Source organism: Emydura macquarii, unplaced genomic scaffold, assembly GCF_026122565.2.
Source record: "Emydura macquarii macquarii isolate MOO-44397 ecotype Brisbane River unplaced genomic scaffold, CSIRO-AGI_Emac_v2 contig_2676, whole genome shotgun sequence".
Lineage (NCBI taxonomy): Eukaryota > Metazoa > Chordata > Testudines > Chelidae > Emydura > Emydura macquarii.
Window position 1 is genome coordinate 46535000 of NW_027132813.1, and position 22279 is coordinate 46557278.

Here is a 22279-nt window from a genome sequence, read left to right on the forward strand (position 1 = left end):
ACTTTGAATCTCACAGTCACTGCACATTGTTTATATTACAAAATCCCCAGATTCCTGGCTTCTTTAGGGCTACATGAAGTCTGCTAGGAAATAAGTACTTAGGCCCTGATCCTTGATTGTGATCCATGCAGGCAACTGCAGACTGCTACATTAGTTTTATACAGTAGTGCATCCAGCTCTATGTCACAAACAGACTGAGAGGGTTCCAAAGACTTGTGTATTTAATTTTACCTTTGTTGTTCATAGTTGGGAAGTTTAAAAGTTACCTGCGTAAGTATCGGGTACGTAGTCTTTAACGTCTATGTACACAAAGACTGCTGGCAACATCAAAGGTTGGTTCCGCTCATTTCTCAGACAGATGTAATGATAGCCTGGAATATAAGAGCAGTTCAGTCCAGAATGTAAACGCTTTCCAATGTAACTACATTACTATTCATTATTTATACAGTGCCTAAGTGACCTAGGGTCTTTAGAGACTATAGGAAGGCAAATCCTTGCCCAGAAGAGTTTACAAGCTACATAGACAACATATAGACAAGGGAGCAGGTGAAAGGTGCAAGACACCACAATTTAAAAAAAAATCTTTTCCCCTTTATTTTTAAGCCATTGACTGATTTCTTGTTCTTTGGCTCATGTCAATTTGCAATTTATATCAGAGCTGGGTGAATGGTTTGTTTTTTGTTTTTTTTTCGCGAATATCAGTCAAATGAAATAAATTTGTGAATTTGACATGAATTCGCCAGATAGTTTCAGCCAAAAAGTAATTTGGAGAGATTGAGAGGCCATTCACAAAATGGCTGGAGGAGGAAGAGATGGTGGTGGTGCTCTCCTCATAACTTTTAGCTAAAAGGTTATAGCACTCAGTGGGGATGTGGGAGACCCAGGTTTCATTCCCCCCTCTGTGTGATGTGGAGCAGGGATTAAAACTTGAGTCTCCCTCACGGCACAGAATTGTTGGTGGTAGAGCTGCTGCTAGGGTTAACCTCCTTATAACTACTTCCTCCTCCTCCTCCTCCTTTGGTGAATTGAACCCTTTAAACACGCTTGAAACAAAATGTTTTGGGTCCAATTAAACCTGTTTTCTTTTACCTTAAATTAATTTTTTCCACGTGCCAAACTTTTTCGCAATATTTCGTTTCGGTTCAGCCTGGACCGAAATTCTTTTTAAAAAATGCCAGTGAACCAAAAAAATCAGTTATTTACCCAGCTCTAATTTATATAATTATTTGAACCTGTTTTATTGTTTTCCATGTAGTTTGGGTTGATTTGGTTTTGTAAACCTACTCTATTTTCCTTTTAAATTTTTATAAGCACTTCCTGTCAAGATACTCGGAGAGCTGCAGTGTTAATTAAAAGTAATCAGGACCCCGTAATATGCACACAACATGAATACCTGATAATAAAAAACCCAGAGAACCAGAACAAACAAATGACAAGGCAACATATTTAAAAAGGGTGTGTGTGTGGGGGATGAATCCTTCATAGTGGCTAAAATTAAAATACACCTAAAATATGAGAATTTGCAGGTAATTTTGAAAGTGTGGAAGGATTAGTCAAACTGTGGAAGGATTAGTGTGGAAGGATCAGTCAAGTTTCACACCCTCAGTGTCTCCACCCACCTCAGATAAAGCTCACTGAGCAGTCAACCTAAGAAACGACGACTTAAAAGGAGAAATGTCAATGATGGCTGACATCCCCCTTTATAAAAATGGCTTCATGGCTTTAATTTATTTAAATTAAATCAGTGGTTCCCAACCTTTTTGAGTGAAAGCCCCACTAGTTAACACTAGGTAAAACACATGCCCCACCCACCCCTCGACCCACCCCCTCACTGGCCATAAACACATATAACCCCCATAAACACATATAAAAATCGTAATAATACCACTAAATTACATTAATAACAATAATAAATTACTCTTACCTGAATCAGAAGCTAAGCCTTCCCTGGCACAACCGCCACTGCATGCCCCGTGTAGTCCTGCCTCTTCCCGCCCCTCATGGACTCAGGGAAATGGAGGCAGGCCCTGGTGGGTTGGCCGGAGCTGCTCCAGGCCCCCACCAGCGCAGGGCTGCTTTTCTCTGGCCAGACACCCAGCTGGTGTGGGGCTGGGAGGTGGGGGGGGGGGGGGGCAGCTGCTCCCTAGGCGGGGCGGGGGAGGGGAGTCCTTCCTTTACTCCGGCCGGCATGGAGTTTGGGGGGCTAACTGACCTCAATATTACTGAAGCCTCATGGACCCCCTGTAATCTTTGGTGCCCCCAAGGGGGTCCGCACCCCAGGTTGGGAACTGTTAAATTAAATCATGCTGTGGTATGTTGGAGACCAGTAAAAACCATCAACTGCTTTGTATGTTTTAGTTCCATGGGTTTTCCTCTTTCATTATAAATTTAAATTCTAGGTGATTAGGGTATTTCTCTTTTCATAGATGATATAAATGTATTCAAAATTATTTACTTTTTTTAAAGTAAAAATAAAGTTATAGCTCAAGCTGAAATAATAAAGTATCAAATTAGATGCATTTCTCCATCTGCATATGTCGGGACAGAACCTCAGATGGTGTATATCAGCATAACTGCACTGAAGTAAGCAAAGATATGCTGGGGGTCTGCCATGTTGGTTCTCTTCATTACAGTATGTTTACAGCAGCAAAGTCATTAGCGTACCTTGTCGAATTGCTGAGACAGGCAATATCCGATGCCCTATAAACTTTCCTCCTTCTTCGTATACTGCTATCCTCAAACATGCCAGAGAAGGCAGAACCACCTACAGGGACATATTTGGTACAGTTATCAGTTTTCTGCTATAAATAAGAAAAGCTCCTTCTTCATACAAGGAATAGAGCAGAGTAGAAAGATAAGGCTCTAGTCAGCAAATAAAAAGAGTTCTATAGCTATACTAGGGGTTTGCCATACAGCAGGTCAGAGTGGCAGGACGTTTTCTTTACAGATGAATAACTCATTGATAGGGAATGTCTAGAACAGCCAAATCTGAAGCTGAGAACTTACACTTACAATTTCAAAGCAGCACGTGGATCTTTAGCACCATGACTCTCATTATGCTTGAATCCTGCTTTGAAAATGTAGCGTTTAGTGACCATGTATTAGATGAAATCATGAGTGTCTCTCAGAACCAATGCAGGCCTGTTTTCTTGTCCTAAGGACTCCTTAATTAATTAATCAGGGCAGTGATAAGCACCTTAGTGCTGATATAACCATCAGATAACAAATCTGTCATCGGTGTGTTTTAAGAATGAAAAGTCTGAACATGTTGCTAGACTTTAGTTATTTAATTACATAAAGCATCATGACAGGCAGAAATTGAGTGAGGCAGTTTAGCATGCTTGCATAAGGCCAATAACAGTACCCTCGATAAGTGCTTTCCATTGCATGCTTCCACCTAACAGCTCTGCAGTGCTATTGCTAGTGCTACAGGACACCTATCCCGACATCCGCTGATCAGACAAATGACGTTTACCGGATAGGTGAGGCCTGGAGCAGAGATGGGTATGCCTGGGATGTTAACCTTAACCTCAGTGAAGGGGTGGGAAAGTCCTTCAGGGTTGTCAAACACTAAGTTCCCAGAGTTGGTACAATGGATATGCCTTGGTGGGCGAGGGGTGTGTGGGTGGGGGAAGAAATAGATTAAAAGACCACAGAATGGACCAGGAAGGAACCTGTACTAATTTCATAAACAAATACAAAAGGGAGATTGTTCTGGTGATATACTAATATAATATACTTATATTTTATATAATATACTTATTATATATATATATATATATTATATATATTATTATTATATATATATTATATATACTTATAATATACTTCATAACACAAATACAAAAGGGAGATTGCTCTGGTGATATACTAAACAGCATGACTCTATCCAGAAGGATGAGTGATTTCATAGGAAATCAGTTTGCCTGTGCAAGAAGGATTAACCTTTTCCTTCCTGAGGTAAGGATATGTGAAAGAACTGAGTTTGGAAGGTCTGCCCCTTTCAAAAGCACTTGCTGTGCATGGGGTTCAATACTCAAGGCAGTGGGGAGGCCCAGGTGAACTAGGGCCTAGAGATTCACAAAGCGAAGCGCAGGCAAAAGGGAGCTTTCAACTCCCAATCCAACAAGCAGTAATGAGAAATTTCCCATCACCTAGCTTATTTCTAGCAACAGACATGTCCCCCGATCCTTATTTCTGGCACATGGGGATAGTATAGGGCCTGTGGCACAGAGCTGTTGAGCGCGACATCATCCAACATTCACCCCACACCACTCTCCAGTGGGATGTAGTCTTTGCCAGAGTGGCCACAACCAACAGCTGGTTTTCTCTGCAAGCTATCAGACAGAAGGGCCTGCTTGTTTGGGTAGAGTCCCAGAAAGGCAGTCTCCGATTTCATCCTCAAAAGCTCTGTGGCACTGGACCTTTTCTGCTGACAAGAGCTGGGACCCAGAAGTCAGGACTGTTCATGTCCCAGAGCAAGGCCTATTTGAGACTAAAACAGTGCTTGGGTTTGAATGAACATTCTTCCTTTTCCTTAAATGTTAGTAAAGGCCCAAATCCCACAAGAAACAGATCCCACCTTAATTCCTATCCAACTGAACAGTACTGTAACAAATGTGCATCATGTCTCATTACTGTGTCATAGAGAAGCCACGTATAAATAAACAAGTGTGTTATGAGTCTGGTTACACATGCATCATTTTCTCAGAACACACTATGTGGAAATCAGTGTTTTGTTTTACTGGATGCTTATATTACACCTAAAAATATGTAGACACTTAGTTTAATTCCCCCTACCCTCTTCTAGGAACAGATTATACGAGTTAATCTTGAGGTCACTCAAATAACAATCCAGGTCCATTATGAGTCAAACATTACGGTAATATCGTTAACAGAAATAAAATATATTAATTAAATGCCCAGGAGAACAACAACAGCAACACCAAAATTGCTAATGCTGTTTCCAAAATCCAGTCCTGGAAGACTGCCAAAGGGAAGGAGGTCTGAAGACGAAGCTGTCAGGCGAGGGAGTCTTACTGCAACTCCTAGAAAGCAGAGTTTCAGGCACTGACTGTGTAAGTGCCTCCATGAACTTTAATGGCTGCCATGGGACATAGGGAAAAGGCAGTTTGTCAAACAACTTGATCCAAGACTGATTAACTGCATTATCCAGTCAACTAAAAATAAACCATCCTAGTGTTCTCTTCAGGAAATTGGCTGCAATCCCATTTATAAAGCATTATGAAATAACAATGCTGATTCTGAAAGGTGCGTGGCACCCTCAGCTCGCATTGACTTTGCAGGATTGGGTCCTCTGGGTAAGATTTTCCAAAGCACCTAAGTAATTTAAGAGCCTAAATCCCATTGTAAGTGAACAGGATTTAGGCTTTTAAGTCACCTATGCCCAGATTTTTAAAGGTATTTACGTGTTGGGTGCTCAGCATTGCAATGCCTAACTGATTTAGGAGCCTAAATCTCCTTCGAAGGGATTAAAGTACTTAGGTGTCAAATCCCATTGTCAATAGGATAGGCTCCTAAATGCCTCAGTCACTTAGAACATGAGACCTTGGCTCCTAAATTAGTGAGGCATGGCAACACTGAGTCGTGCAGCAACACCTAAATACCTTGAAAAAAAATCAGGGCTTCATGCACTTTGAAATATGAATAGAGGCCCAATCTTGCATCAATGAAGCAAAAAACGTTACTTCAGTTGCCTGATTTCTAGGGGAATTGGCTTGATTTCATTAGAGCAGGGCTGGGTTCTAAAGCATAGCTGTTTCAGAGTCTCTTAAGTTATCTCTTCAGCATATACAATAATTGTAATTTTCTGTAAAACCACAAAATCAACCTACTGGAGAGTGATAAAATAATCACTGTGCATAGTAGGGAAATAAACATCCACACCAACCTTCTTAAATACTATGGGTTCTTCTTCCCATACAGGATTAACTGCATTGCCTTGAGAGGTCTTTGTCTTTAAAGCTTTTCGTCTTGTATCCACAGGCAGGCCAAACATGTCTACTTCTACATAAACACCAACTTTTTTATCCGAAAGAAACTGACCTGAAATTATCTAGAAAACAAAATAGGCATGTTTGGAAGTGATCAATAAAGAGCTTTTAGTGGATTCTGAAATTACTGGCTGAAATTCAGGCTGCAAGAATTCTTACTAGTGAGAGTATAGGTCTCTCCTAAATAAACCCAAAACTCAAAACGAGAATTCTCTAATATTGCAAAAACAGTACTGTAGCGTAATGTTATGTATGGTAAATGAAAAGATACGGTAACACCAGAGCTATGTGTAGTGATGCGGCAACGACAAAAGAGCAGATGCACTTTTTTCTTTCTTGTATTATAGAAGGCCACACTGCATACAGAAAACAATTCAAACAAAAGTCTCCTTCCAGCCTTTTTTTCTTTTTTTTAAATATGAGGTAAATGTAACGGTTGTTGATGAATTCCCTAAGTAACAAAGAGCAGAGGGATGTTCAGCCAATGTCAGGGAATATGAAGTAACCTCAGATTCACCCAGAGTATGCCCGCTCCCATTCATGTGTGAGGCCTCAGCATTTACCATGCCACGCTATCACATCTAACATAATCTCTACTGGATAGTCAAAAAGAGCCAGCTTCTGGCAGTTGCCTCATTACTCTTAAGGACTCCTTCCTGCAACGTGCTGAGTATCTCCTGAGAGCGACTGAATGACGTCCATTCAGACGGTTCCCCAAAGCTGCCATCTCTATCACACATGCCCTCACACCACTGCTTTGCCACGGCTGACTTGCAGCCTTAAAGTGGGTATCAGTTTCCTCTTAGTGAACAAAACAGGATATTTTGTGGGTGGCACAGGGGAGATTGTCCAGCTGAATAGGCCTATGAGTGAAATAACAGCAGAATTTCAGATAAATTGCTTTTGTAACTCTGAGTAGAAAAACCATGACTTTTATAACTTCCTGATCTCATCACAAAAACAACCTACTATTGTAGTCCTTTATACTAAGCAGCATACTCTCTTGGTCATCTCAGTGCAAGTTAGCATGGATTAAGGACATTTTAAAGTTTACACTATTTGAAATACAGCACTTCATAAACAAAAGCTCAATAATCGTCAACGTCTCTTAAATACACCAATTTCCAGGTAGCTCTTATGCGATGGAATCCAGAAAAAGGAATTGAAAATATTAAATTATATTAAATAGATATTAAATATAAAACACAAGCACATTCACTTACTAGACAATATTCCTTCAAAGGTTGAGCTTCTGGTTTTTTAAGAATCTACAAACACATTAAATTTATATCAGTGTCTCCATTTATGGTATGTCTACATGGCAACTGGAGCCATGACTGCAGCACATGGAGACATCTAGCTAGAGTGAGTACCAATAGGGAAGCCATGGCAGCACAAACTTCAATGTGGGCTAGCTGCCCAAATAAGTACCCAGGACCCTGGGTGGGCTTGTATAGGCCAGGCTAAAGCCCATGCTGCTGCACCTTCACTGCTATTGATACCTGTGATGATGGGCTGTGCAAACCCCACACTGGAAATGGATGGGTTGAAAGGCTGGCCTGGCCCTGGAAGGCCCTGCTCCATCACAACTGCAAAACCTGAACAGGCTGGAGGAAGAGCCTATGAAGGGGAACACAGTAGCTTAGTGGCACTGGCAGACACACAGTGTAGATGAGCTGACCTACACGCAGAGCTTCAGAGAAGGAGCAACATGGAGCTCTTGCTCCCTGAGGCCTGCCTATGGTGACCTAACCAAGCCTACTGAGAAGGGACCTGTGACACTCTGAAGGCTAAAGAATTTATCTTTGTGTTTTAGATCTTTACTTTAGCTGGTGCAGAGAGAGGGGGCTGGGAGGAAGTGATCCAGAGAGGCAACTGCATAGCACCCCCGGGTGCTGGAATTAGCAGTCTACCACTGGGCCCTGGATTGGAGCCGAATGGTCAGGATGGGCCTGGACTCCCCTACCAACCTCTGCAGAGGGACAACTACAGAGGTCTATCCCTGATGCAGGGAACCTAGTTGGGGGGAGAAGCCCCTGAAGATAAAAGGTCTGGGTTGTGAGATCGTGACCCAAGGGACAGAGTCCTGAGCCTCCCACTTAATCCTAAAGGCCCCCCCCCTCCATTGTTGGACTCTATACATATCCTGAAAGGGACAACCTTGAATACATGACCTGGCTGGAGGACAGAGTCACTGGAAAGACAGAATACTTCAGGGTAGAGTGGCAGTAAGAAAGGGGGATGCCTGGAAGACAACCTGCCACATGCCGATCTGACCACTACACATTGCTGATGGTGAGCGTCCCTCCTCACGGTATACAGATTAAAGCTATTTTGGGTATGCCTACATGTGCTGTAAATCACAACTCCTGACAGCACACCTAAAAGAGATCTATCTGGGCTCCAGATAAAACAGAAACATGTCCAGGTTCTAACATAACGATAAGCAGAATTTTCAACAACTATGTACATACCTTCACAGACAAAGTGTTAGCGACAATTCCATCCACAATACTTTCAGTAAATGGGTCAAAATGTTTGTCTGGTCTTCTCATAAACTCTGGCTTTAGCCTGTACCCACTTTTGCCATTGTATTCATACATCCCCATGTTTATTTGCATAGACAAATCTAAGCAATAAAAATATCATAAGGAATTAACTTCTGGATAAGTATCAAATATACAAAAACAAGTATAGCTGCATTAATATGACAGAGCGTAATGTGAATAAATAGCTATTTCTTGAACACTGTTGTTTAACCTAGCTTTCAGGAAATCTTTCACTGAAAGACTCAAGTTTTCCTCACAGAATCCTCAGTGGCCACCATCTTGGATTCTCTCTGTAAGAGGATGGAATTCTCTAGAGATGATCTAGAAGATGTGGGGTAACATTTCCAAAAGAACCTAGGTCTCAGATTTTTAAAAGCATTTAAATGTTGCTCTGCTCAGTGTGAAAGAGCCTAAGTGACTTTGATGGCTATGTCTCATTTTAAAAAATGACAGACTCCCAAGGCCTGTTGATGTTCAGTGAGACAAAGGCACCTATATGTGCAATTTGCTTTTTGTGCATGCATGTGAAGGTGTTTGTGGGAACAGTGTGCATGCATTTCATGGGATGCGCGCATTGGGCCTGCCTATGAAAATCTGGCCGTGCCATTATATACAATGCCAAGAACAACTGAATCCAGGACTGGTTAAGACCTCCATGTATTATTGCAATAAAAATGATTAATAATAATTGTTTCTGGAGACTGAGGGAAAGGTAGCTATATTTTCAGTTCATTAAGCAATACGGAGGGGCTGCTATTAACAAGTGAATACTTACTGGACTGTATATGAAATACTGTAATTTTTTCCAATATACAGAAAAGAAAACCATTGCTAAATTTCAGAAATTGCAGTATGGTAACTGTTGGTAAATGATGACTTTTTAAGGTGACCACTGTGTGCATGTTACATTACAGTATAATTTGCTAATAAATCTGAGAGTAACTTGGGTTCAGGATAAGAATGAACAAACAGCTTTGTATAATTGGTCTACAGCCCAACATCTTTTGTTGAACAAAACAACTCCCTTGGCTCCTAATCACAAAACCTATTCAAAAAGAGGAAAATACAGCCCACTAAATGAAGAAAAAGCTGAGACTTACCTACAGTTTGGAAGTTAAGAGCAACCAATTGACAGCCAGCATTCCAGAAGACTTGTGGCATGTAGTTTGAGGAATCTACACGTGTTCCCTTTGGATAAATTCGGCTAAGCTGCATTTTGTTATATCTAGATGGTGAGTGGTTAAGAAACAGTACATTTGGCAAAATAACTATATATACTTTCAGTCATTAAATGTAGATGTCCTATTCAGAACCATAGTAGGTTGCTTAGTGGAGTTCTTCAATCATACTGCCTCCACAGATTCACATTCTTGGGAGGGCTGCCTGCCTATATACATATTCAGGTGTCTAGGTTGAGATTATAAAATGATACCTGACATACCTTCCCTTTTGTTTCTGTGAGGAGAGAGACTCTAAAGAAGCAGTGAAAAATCATAGGCAAGTGTGGATCTAGAAGACAATATATTTGTAACTCCAGTTACCACCACAGTAAATAATCTAGTATGGTCCTAAATTGCATCTACAGAAACTAGCCAGTGGTAACAATCTTTTCAAAGCTAAACTGAGGAGTGTCCAGTTAAAAAGGAACTGCTCTCCTGGAATAAGCTTTAGATATAGCCTCCACATAGAGAAAGCAACGATGAGTAAACTGAAAGACTGAGCTTCAAATGGCCACTCCACAAATTTAAGATATGGGAGTACATTGCAGTCCAGAAGTAGAAGTTGCTCTCAGTTAACGTTCCTTAAGGTCGAGTTGTACCTGGATGCCTCTTTGTGAATTGTAGGCTTCAAAAGAGATAATGCATACACTGAGAGCCATTACACTGAAATGGACTCCCCTTTAATTTTTTTTTTTTTCTCCAAAAGCCACAAATAATAAATCAATGCCGCTAGCTCCTGGTAGCCAGAGAAGAATTAACCATGACCAGGATCAAAATCAGATCTCCCATATAACTGTGCAAAGTACTGAGTTACCCAGATGATTTCTATCTGACAAATTTTCCTTTGTTTCAATTTATCTCATATCATTTTATATAACAAAATACTGATGCTTTATTTTTCCATTATTAATATTAAGTCAACGTGCTCACTAATAATTTCACTCTCTCTTCCTCCCTAGACCTTCAATCTGTATTTAAAGCTGATCCCTTTTGCCTCTAATCTACATCACAAGAATTCACTCTAAAAGCTAAATGAGGTCTCATCAGATGCCAGCTCTCTTTGCTAATGGAAGAGATAATTACTTTAACAAAGTTAGGTTGGGTTCTAAATTTCCCAAACTCATGTCTCCAAAGCCCAATGAAGAATCATAATGGCTCTTTTTCAGATTTATAAAGGCACATAAAGCATCTTTCTGAATGTCAAGGATACTCCACAAATTCCACTGGAGACTTTGTGAGTTGCTCAAGCCCTTTGGTTTCCACAAAGGAAGACATTTCAAAACTCTTGTTGCGTTCTGCAGTTCAAAGGGGAAAATAGTGATAGATTAGAACATTGTGGTTTGCCATATTTTGTAGCCTTATTGGTCCCAGGATATTATAAGACAAGGTGGGTGAACAGGGCCGGCCCGAGCCATTCTTGCGCCCCGGGCAGACTTTTGAATTTCCCACTGTGTCTTACCCTCCGCCAAAAATCATGCTAATCCGTCAGTTTTGGCGGCAGCTTGTCAATTTCGCTTTTCCCATCACCGCTTACCCGCTGCCGAAAAAAATGCAAGGATCAGCGAGATTTTTTGGCAGCGGGTAAGTGCCGGAAAAGCGAAATTGACAAGCTGCCGCTGAAACTGACGGATCAGTGTGATTTATTAGTGCTAAATAGATACCAAAAGTATCTAATTTTGGTGCCCCATCCAAAACATTTTGGCGCCCCATCCAATCAGGCGCCCCAGGCTGTTGCCCAGTCATACCATAGCTCGGGTTGGCCCTGTGGGTGAGGTAATATCTTTAATTGGTGAAAGAGAAAAACTTACACGCTGACATACAGTAGAGCTGCAAATTAATGGGTTCAACACAGTGCCTATATTCCATCTGCTATTCAGAGACTTACATATTTCACACCACCATTCATATCATCAAATGATTTCCAAGATTTTCTTTTTCCATTCTTTTAAAATTATATTTAAAATTAAACGTGCTTGACAAAACAATGTTTGGGAAAATTAAAATAACAAATAAAAGGAAAACAAAATAATTGTTACTGTGCTCTAACAGAGCAATAACATATGTCACTGAAGTCCACACTCTAGGCTGGAGCGGAGAACACAGATGTTATAATCTTACAATTAATTAAACTGGCAAGGTGTGCAGGAATATGAAGTCCATGCAACTGCTGCCCTCAGCATTGGTTCCATTGACTTCAGTGGAAGTTAACTGATTTACCCCAGCTGAGAATCTGCCCCATAGGTGTATTTCACAGCATTGCCAGATCACTGCAGGAGCTCCCGGACTGGTTCTCTCTCATCTTGGCTTGTTCTAGTCTAACACTAGGCATTGTGAGTGGAGTGCTGAGGGATACCGATCAGTTGTAAAATACCTGGAGGCATTAAAGCCACTGTGATGTATTCACAACCTACACACTACTATAATAATCTTTGTAAAAGGTATGTCTTGTAAGGTATCATTTGAAAACTTGTAATTTGCTGGTCAATATTGTCTTGATAAAAGATGTGTGGTAACATTGTATGTGAAATTATAAGATTCCCCTCTATGATGTTATTAATACATGTTCCAAATCCCACAGCTCTGCCTAGGCAGAAGTCGGAAGACAGGTCTGTCCTAAACAAAGGATTGTGTGCTTGCCTTAATTTGCATTTAAGCAGTATCCAAAGTCTTCAAGCACCAAGAGAAAACAAAGGAAACTGGTGGACACACACACACACCCACACCCACACCCACCCCCCGCAGGGACTATCCTTCCACATTTGTCTCCTGGTTCTTAACTGGAAATGTTTTTCAAGGGGGGGACTGAAACTATAAATGGGAAGGGCCAACACCCCAAGGGACCCCTCTTTCCCTCCCTGCCAATTACATTCTCTGCAGCTGAGAAGACAAAAGGAAACAGCCATTGGACTCTAGAGGGCAGTCCTGACCTGAAGAGTTTGGACGGTAATCTTGCCGAAAGCATGTGGTGAGAAATTTTGCTTGAATCTAATATAGTTTGTTAAGTTAGGAACCAGAAAGTGTTTTATCTTTATTTTTCTTGTAACCATTTCTGAGTTTTTTGCCTCATTACCTGTACTCACTTAAAATCTCTCTCTTTGTAGTTAATAAAACGGTTTTATTGTTTTATCTAATCCAGTATGTTTAAGTTGAAGGGTCTGGGTAACTCTATTTAAGATAACAGGCTAGTGTATATTATTCCCTTAAAGGCATAGTAGACTTAATATACTTGGACTGCCCAAGAGAAGGTTGGTCAGTACAATTTTGGGGGAAAGTCTGGGACTAGGAGAGTGTTGAGGTCACCCTGCAGTAGCACCAAGGCTGGTGAGAGCCAGGGCATGACTGGCAGGCTGCAGTTCAACAAACACATCTAAGAGTGGCCTGCATTCTGGTGGCTGGCTGTGAGCAGTCCAGGTTGGAGGCTACACAGCAATGCATCCCAGTTACAGGGCAGAGGTCACACAACACAGGGCCCTCCACTAGTCTGGATTACATTCCAATATGTCATAGCCATCCAGTTGAATCCCACACCTTGGCTCCCCTCTTGTTCCTCCTCTGTGCTTTGTCTCTAACTTACAGGGGGAGGGCCAAGGAGAAGTCTTTGAATTGTGGGGACTGAGGGATAAGTATCTTTGATCTCCTGTTCAGTGGAAGGCAACTGGGAAGAGGCTTCTGTGGACATGTCTCTGCTGACCCCTTCTCTCTCCAGTGGATTGGGATGGGGGTACAAAGGATGAAGAACAAGTGAATATCAAGTCTTAAACATGGTCCAGGATTGAACCTGCTTTCCCTCCCCCTCTTCTCCCCCTGAAGCCAGTGGGGGAAATTACACATTTGTTGGGGGAGGACAGAAATGTTTTTGCGGCAGGTTTATTTAACTATTTTTAAATGGCAGGTGTCTGAAGTTGCTGACAGCCTGGCATGGTAAAAGCAGAAAAGAATTATTGGGCAGAGTGTAGAGGAGGCAGACAGTGTTTTAATGAATTTTAAAAAATTGTATTTTTATTAAAAACGTTTATCTTAGTGGCATGAAATCTGTTTCACTTCAATACAAAGGCTGCTTCAGTGTTAACAATGAAGAGTTATGTAGGCTTCCACTATATTAAACAAAATGATTGTGAACTTGTTTATACACGCAGGCCAAAATTTTCATAAATTGGAGCCCAAAGGTCAGCTGCTAAGTCCATAGTGAGGCAGCAAGGTGATTTAGGAGCACAAGACCCATTGATTTAAAAACAGCAAACTTGGATGGAGGACAGCAGTGTGTATGAAACATTTCAGCTTTCCTGACTTGTGTAAGTTCAACGTATTGGAAGGTTGTGCTGGTTGTGAATACAGCATGGATAATATGCTTAATAACATAACGTTGTATCTGAGTTCGTGTTTTCTCACAGTAAGAATATTAATGAGGCACTGGATATGTCTTCTTAAGTGGCGCAGTGCAGTGAAGATGGCGCACAGAACAGAACCACAGAAGTCGATGGGAGTTACGCAAGTTTTTTGCGTAGTTTGTGTAACTCCGGTCAACTGCTGCCGAATCTCCAAGGTAAGTGTAGATAAGCCCTTAAATCTGAACACAGTTCCTTACAAGAAGTAGAAGTCAGTTAAGGCAAAAGCATGTGGGAGATGAATCTTTATGCCCAAATTTTTGACAACAGCTACAATGTATTGTTCTGAAACATTGGCAGACTTCAAAATAAAAGTTCTCTCACACATTTAGCTTCCTTTCTAGGAGGAGTATTTTTACCCATGATGTGTACTCATAACTCCCATTAGTGTTAATGGAAGTTATAAACATGCATCCAACAGAGAATTGAGTAGTAGAAACAAGCAACTTAAATACAAACATCTTACTATAAGTGGGACCAGTATGCGTACACACACACAGACACTTTTAAAACATATTTTTAAAGCTGGTTCAAGACAGAAAGTGATGTAAAGACTTCTTTCAGCCCCATTATCGCTGTTGAGCTGACAGATGGGATCAGACATATAAACACATACATACATTGACTGAACAAGGAAGTTTTAAATATTTTAAAATTTGTTTGGGGGAGTTACTTAATTTGCTTCAGATGAACCAGTTGTCATCGTGCTCATAACAACTGCAGTACAAGGATCAGTAGATGGAAAATCTTGTATAGAGGTAATGGATTTAGGCACCCATAAAGCTGGTCTTCAAGCTGATCCTCCATACACCAGGATTTAAACATTAAAATGCAATATGCTATTTTAACAAAGAAGAAATGTCAGGAAGATGTTGTCTCCTGTCAAAACACAGTGAAAAAGGGCAGGGAGATGGTAGGGGGTTCTTCTCCTAAACAGGAAATGCTGCTGCTTTGTTTATTATGGATGCTGCAAAGTGCATTCCCAGCAAGACTTTATCAGTGAAAATCAGCAGGAGATGAAGTTGTGGCCAATGCTGTGGCAGAAAAGATAGATTTACATGAGGGGTGGGCTCTCTGTTTATACTTTATCTGTTATAAGTGTAATGTTGGCAAAGTGGAAAAGCACTTGCTGTTTCTCATTCAGTGGTCACGACCTCATTGTTCAAATGTTGACAATATTTCTGATGCTATTTATTCATGGACATTTAATTGGATGAGCAAAGACTTTCAATTCCAGAAGCTTTGTCGAACCAGCTGCATACACTGTACCAATGTTGACCGTCGACAAAACTGAATGTTTAGACCAGCCCATCTCTCAAAATTCATGTGGACCTATTGTCCCATGATACATGTACATAGTTCTAATACCCCTAACAGGATTTATGTAATGCACTAAAGAGAGAAAAGCAGAGAGTCATCAGCTTTCTAAGCAGGCTCTTCTCCTATACCGATGGGGGTAGATCCTCCACTGGTGTTTATTTGACTTCCATGGAGATATGACAACAGAATTTACACAGGCTGAGAATCTGCCCTATGATATGTTCAGTTAATTCCCAGTGACATAAGAAAGCAACCTCCTAAATAAATAAAATAATGCTTTGGATCAGGCCTGCCAACGGGGGTAGGGAGTGGAAGAGGGGCAAACGGGGGCAACTGTCCAGAGGCCCGGCCATATTAAAAGGGGCGGGGCATGGGCAGCAAGTGAAAGCTTTCACTGGAGGAGGCTAGCTCCCCATCTCGCCTCTTCCATCTGTGGCCCCAGCCCACAGTCCACACCCACTCTGCCCCAGGCCGCAATGCCACTGCATCTCTCCCTATCTGCCCACCTTCTGCTTGGCCCCCTTCCTCTCTTCCCCACCCCTTCTTCCCCACTTGGCCTCCCAACTGCAGTGTCCCTCCTCCCCAGTCAGTCCCGCCCCCCGCTGTCGCTCACATCCCTCCTCTCCTGCCCCCGCTTGCCACCCCACCACTGCTCACCGCATCCTTCCTCCCACCTCAGCCCTCCCACCGCTGCTCGCCACATCCCTCGTCCCCCCACCCTGCCCAGCCCCCCCCCGGCTGTCGCTCGCTGGGAAGGGGGAGTGTGGAAGAGAGGAAGGGGACCAAACGAAGGGGGTGGAGGAGCACAGCAGAGAGGGGTGGGGCCTGGGAAGTCCGTGGGCGGGAAGAGGCGGAATAGGACTGTTCTGCCATGGGGCCCAGAATTCCTGTTGGTGGGCCTGCTTTGGATATTTAGCTTACTTACTTTTTGATATCTCAAAAGTCTCAAACTTCACTGGCTGTATGTAGTTCACCAGGTTAGACATTTCCTCAGTGGCCATGGCTTCACTGCCAGCCGTACCCTAGAACAAGGATACAAGGGAAGGATTTGTGTTTACTGCATATCGAAATTCAGTGGTGGGATTTCTATATAGTAGGCTTTATATAGTTAAGACTCCAAGTGCTCATTACCTGCCACAGCAAAGTCAATCTACCATTTACTTTAGTGGGTGGGGGATCAGTCTCCAGTAGATCATTATTCATTTGTGTATGCAGATTATCAGCTCTATTTCCTTTTGATATGTGGCTCGTCTTGTCCCCTTTAGGGACACCTTATCTAGAGGAAGGGAGTCATTTTTTGTTTGTTTTTGTTAACAGGGTGTTAGCCAATGAAATTCACTCAAAGTCAGGAGACCCGTGGAAGGAAGGAGGAATTTTAAGGGGACAGAAGGAAATACATGTGAAATAGTCTTAATCAGCCTAGTGGGAGTTTCACAGATTTAAGAAGAGGAGCCTTTGCCACTCTGTTTAAAAGTTAAATTACACACCTGATATTTTAATTCTTTGTACATGCCTGTAAGATCCCTGGGAAAGAGACTATGTTATCTTATCTTCTGAAAAGTGCTGAGTACATTGTCAGCACCCAGATAAATAAATAACTAAAGATGTGTCACCTACAGATTTTAACACAGTTGTCACAGTTGTCTCTCTCTCTCTCTCACACACACACACACACACACACACACACTCACTCTAAACTGATATCTGTCTAAAAGTGATATAATTAATCTTATTTTACTAAGTTAAAATATTGAAGTGAGCAACAATGTGCATGTTTTTCAAGAATTGTTTTAAGATTATTGGCAAACATTTCTAAAATATGCATATATGTTTTAAGTGCACTTCTTCCCTTCTTCCACTAGATGGCAGTCCAACACTTAGTAATGCAAGCCAAATTAAACGATTACCAGAATCACTCCATAACTATTTTAAAACATTCAAGTCCTTACTTCATCCATTGACGATTTTTTACAGTCATCATCATAGTCATCATCATCATCGCTCTCGATCTCTGCTTCTCCTGCAACATTTTAATTACAATATAATCATTGGCTGAAACAATAATTATAAAATACCAAAACTATCCTTGGTGGACACCTTGAAGTACTGAAGTACTGTTGCTTTAGAGGGTTCCACATTTTAGGGGGACTGCCTCTCATATAACAAGCCAAATTCACTGTTTTGAGTGGTTTATCCATCCTCAACATTGCTGAGTTACTTTGGGGAATTTGCCTATCAAACAACCAATTCCTTTGTAAAGGACTTTTGTGGTCAACAAAACAGTGATTCAGAAGAGCAGTTTAGATGTCAGAATAATGAACTCAAAAAAGAATGCTGCATTATGATAGTCAGTGCGTATATAATATCGCATATTATTAACCAAGGACAGCCCAATGATTAGGGCACTAGCTCAGGACTTGAGTTCAAGTCTCTCCTCTACCACAGACTTCCTGTGTGATCTTGGTCAAGTCACTTAGCTTTTTCTTTGTGCCTCAGTTCTCCATCTGTAAAATGGGAATAATAGTACAGTCCTATCTCATAGAGGTGTTGTACAGATAAATACAGTAAAGACCATGAAGTTTTCAGAAACCAGGGCAAAGGAGGCTATATAAGTACCATTACTTAGACTGTAATCTCTTCATTTGTTCAGTGCCTAGCACAACGGGGCTGCATTCTTGGTTAGCCCCTATGCACCGCTGTAATAAACATGACTAATACAAACCTTCTGGGGGAATTCTGTATCACTGTGCACATGCAGCATTTATGTCCCCCACAGATTTCTTTGCTTCCCTGCAGAAAAATGACTTTCAAGACAGAGAAGCAAAGGGAAGGTGAAAGAGCAGTGAGGTCACGTTACTTCGGGCACCTGGAGCAGCTGGTAGAGAGGTAAATCACTGCAGGAGGGGGGGAGCAACAGGGCAGGAGACGCCCTGGATGGTGGCTCTGGAAGTCCTGGCCAGTGGCTCTTACTCTGCGCCGGCTCAGCTGCTAGTCCCAGCTGGGTTGAGGAGGATGTAACTTCTTCCCCCACCAGGAGTGGCCAAGACTGGGTCAGATCAACCCCCAGAAACCCCCCGGCTGTGCATCTGGACCCACTACTGAGCCCTGCCCCTGCATTCAGACCCCTATCCTTGCACCCAGACCACCCCCGCACACGAATCCCCAATCTGATGAGTCCCACCTGCCCTGCACCTGGATCACCCCACTGAGCCCCCCTGCACCCAGACCCCCATCCCACTGAGCCCCATTCCCCCACACCCAGGCCCCCCTTGCTAAGCCCCAACCACATTCATCTGGACCTCCCTGCAGAGTCCCATTCCCCTTCACCTGGAACCCCGCAACAAGCCCAGATCCCCCTGTACCCAGATCCCCACCAAGCCACCCGCACCCAGATTGCCCCACACAGAACCCTCTTATCCCACACCTGGATCCCCCCACTCTCAGCCCCTCCACCCTTGGATTCTGCTGGGCTAAGCTTGCCTGCCCCACACCTGGATCGGGCCCAGGGCTTGGCGTGTGTGTGAGACTCTGTCCCTCTCACTTGCTATCTTGGTGCATCTGGCATGGAGGGGCAGGGCCATGGGGTGTTTCTGGGAAAGGCTGGCCCTTGTGCTGTGTCAGGGTTGGGGGCAGCCTCATTAATGGTTCTGTGTCCCGGGGGAGAGGAGAGGGTGCAGGGTGGTCTCCCACCTCCATGCAGCCAATGAGCTGTGCTCCTCACTGCCATGCTGGAGGCTCCACAATTATTTATTGACAAATAAAATATGCCAAAGTTTAATATGTTGTATGCAGAATTTTTTTTTTTTTTTTTGGCGTGGAATTCCCTCAGGATTAACTACTACTATTAATGATAATATAGAAGAGATGATAATGTAGCTATTCAGTATTTTGGGTTAAATTAAAATATTTAATATTTTTATTGTCATAAATATATTGAAAATGGTGAGACAGATGCTCAGTTGCTGTCAACAGAATGGAGCTATTTCAATTTACACCAGCTGAGATTCTGTCCCTACATGTTTTCCTAGCCGTCAGCTCTGAGGTGGCATATCACACATACACCAGCAGAGGGCAATGTAAACTAAACAGTGTGATGAAACTACTTAAGTGTCATTCTTTTCACTCAAAAAGTAGGGAATGAGGAGATGAGACTGAATTACACACATTTTTAAAGTCTTGTTCTCAGTTATTTTATACCAAGCAAAACCAAGTGGGCAAGTCAGATTAATTTGTGAATTAATTAAACAAACATTTTCCCCCTAAACAAAATATTCTTATAACAATGTTTTCAGGAAGCAATCACATTCAATAAAAAATCACAGTCTGTTGTCCTTAGAAATTTCTACAGCAGGTTTTACTTTCACAAAGAAGCCATCAAAACTGAGCTTTAACCTACATAGTAGACTCCTAGACGGACCTGCTAGGTTAATATGTTTTATTACAGGCTGCATAAAGCTTTTTATTTCACAGCCTTTTGCCCACATTTTTCACTGCTCTCCGTTAGCCGTGGCAAGGCAATTTTCTTTTGGCAAAAGGAACTGCTAACGTCCTTGCATGCTGAAAAAAATAAACTGCAATATGAGAATTTATCCACAATGCCACAATCTCTTTCCTTGGGAGAAAAGGTAATTCACGTCTTCCTTCGAATTCATGGCCTGATCCAAAGCCCATTGAAGTCAACAAAAAGACTCCTGTTGACTTTTTCTGAGTATGTAGAGAACATCTAATGTAAGTAATGTGGGCTACTTTCTCAACCAAGCTATGACTACCTAGGATCGGTTTCCTCACAGACACTAGTGTTGATATGTCATGCCTTTATTCACGAACAAAGCTTTGTCTGAACATTTCATTGAAGAAAATAACACAATTGCTAAACAGGCTCAGAGGGTAACTTGGGGATCTGAAATGTATTGCTAAGAACCTGCAATGTTCTCGCTGGACTTGCAGTAACAGCCACTGGCTATGAATCTCTCAGTTTATTCATCCAGCTTAGCAAAAAGAACTTCCTTGAGTCCACTAAAAAGGAAGAAGGGGCAGATTATAGCAAACGAGATTGGCATATTTCAGTGACACCAACTGGTTTGTAGATTATTATCGCCATGGAGGGAAATCTGCAACACATTACCTATTTATCTTAAAAGATTTAACTGAAAAATCCCCCGTGAGATCAATTCTCACTTCCAAGGGTTCTCGTGGGACAGCACACGCTGCAGCAGTTGAACACATGTACGTCTACAAACATACTGCAAATTAACACAGCTTTAGAAACTACGGGTCAGATCTTCAACTCATATGAGTTGTCATAGCTCCACTCACTGTGTAGTTCTACTGAAATTTACACCAGCCGAGGATCTGGTTATTTGACTTTAGATGAATCTACAATAAAAACCATGATGAAAAAGGGGAAAGGCTAGTTGAACAGAGTCTGACTATAGATATTTGAGGACTACGTATGCAGTAAGATAACAGTGCAGGATTTTCAAAGAAGCCTAGGAGGATTAGGTGTTCAACACTGAATTAAATTCAAAACTTCCATAGGCCTCTTTGAAAATCTCTGAGTGAATTAAAAAATGTAAAAATTCACCTGTGCAGCTTTGTTAGCAGTCTAAACTGCATCAATATCGCTCAATCAGCTGAGCACCTGCACCAACACCTTGCGGGGGGGTGGGGGAGAAGAACCTTTTATTGACTCTCTGGACACCTTTCAGCACTTACGTACTTTTCAGATTTAGAAGTTAACTTGATTCAGCTTGTAAAGTTAAAGCTGCCATTTGCTGACATCTGACAATGGGCCAGATACTGAGCTGGTATAAATCAGCAAATCCACCAACTACAACAGTATGACCGGATTTACACCAGCTGAGGGTCTAGCTCTAAAAGCTTTAATCCATTTTTACTTAGAGCACAGATGCCCCCCCTTCATTCTCCCCTAGTACTCCTGAACTTCTGCATAAGTAGCTCCTCTGCTCTGTAGTGAATTTCACCCCTAAGAGTGAAGAGTTAAGAATTTGCACCACTGTTTTTAAACGTTAGCCAGGCACTTAGCAGTCATCCAAAATTTGGCTGCTTCAAGCTGTCAGTTGCTTTGTGCCTTTATATTAAATAATCCATGCGTGTCAAACCCATGAAAAACAGCCTACCGCCAGTGTGCTTACAGATGTAATATGGAAAGTAAACAAAACACGAAGATGCTAGGAATGAGATTTTCTTTTGCCAAAATGAAACTCTAACCCACAACCAACTTCTCAAACATCTGATGGTTTGGCCCGAATACAATGCTGAAACAAAGCTAGTGGGATACAGGCATTTTCAACTCACAGAGAAGTACCTTCAATTGGTTTAAAAACCAACTTAGTGAATCAGGTGCAAACCCTTGTGTGAACACTCTTATTATGGGTTATAAATAACAATCATACTTTGCTGTTACATTGTGCTTGTAAGTACATCCAAGAGTCATCTTTAAGAGTGCTTTATTTCAGTTTAATTTAAATCTGTTCCAAATCAATTTCAGCTCAGCCAAAAAAGCCTAATTTAAAATGAAATACAAGTCTCCACACCTTTTGCATCGGTTTGACTAAAATTGTTTTATATTGCATCTGAAATTAAATGAGCACAACTTTCTCATGTAATAATAATACCCAGCATTTATTCAGCACGTTTCATCCACAGATCTCACAAGTGCTTAACAAGGGAGGTCAGTATCATTAACTCCATTTTACAGAGGGGGCAACTGAGGCACAAAGCAGTGAAGTGACTAGCCCAAGGTCATCCAGCAGGCTAGCGGGCAAGCA

At 41.8% G+C, this 22279-nt stretch overlaps 1 protein-coding gene across 8 annotated transcripts in view; it reads right to left on the reverse strand.

Annotated features, from left to right (window-relative positions):
• The window catches only part of PLCB1 (phospholipase C beta 1), a 642689-nt gene that overhangs the window by 141668 nt on the left and 478742 nt on the right, over positions 1-22279 (reverse strand). For all 8 annotated transcript variants that reach the window (XM_067565312.1, XM_067565318.1, XM_067565317.1 and 5 more), the window contains 8 exons: positions 17438-17508; positions 16414-16510; positions 10994-11078; positions 9664-9788; positions 8489-8643; positions 5912-6076; positions 2665-2764; positions 267-371 (listed from right to left, as the gene is read on the reverse strand). In XM_067565312.1, the coding sequence (XP_067421413.1) occupies positions 267-371; positions 2665-2764; positions 5912-6076; positions 8489-8643; positions 9664-9788; positions 10994-11078; positions 16414-16510; positions 17438-17508 (903 nt within the window). The remainder of the gene's footprint in view (positions 1-266; positions 372-2664; positions 2765-5911; positions 6077-8488; positions 8644-9663; positions 9789-10993; positions 11079-16413; positions 16511-17437; positions 17509-22279) is intronic.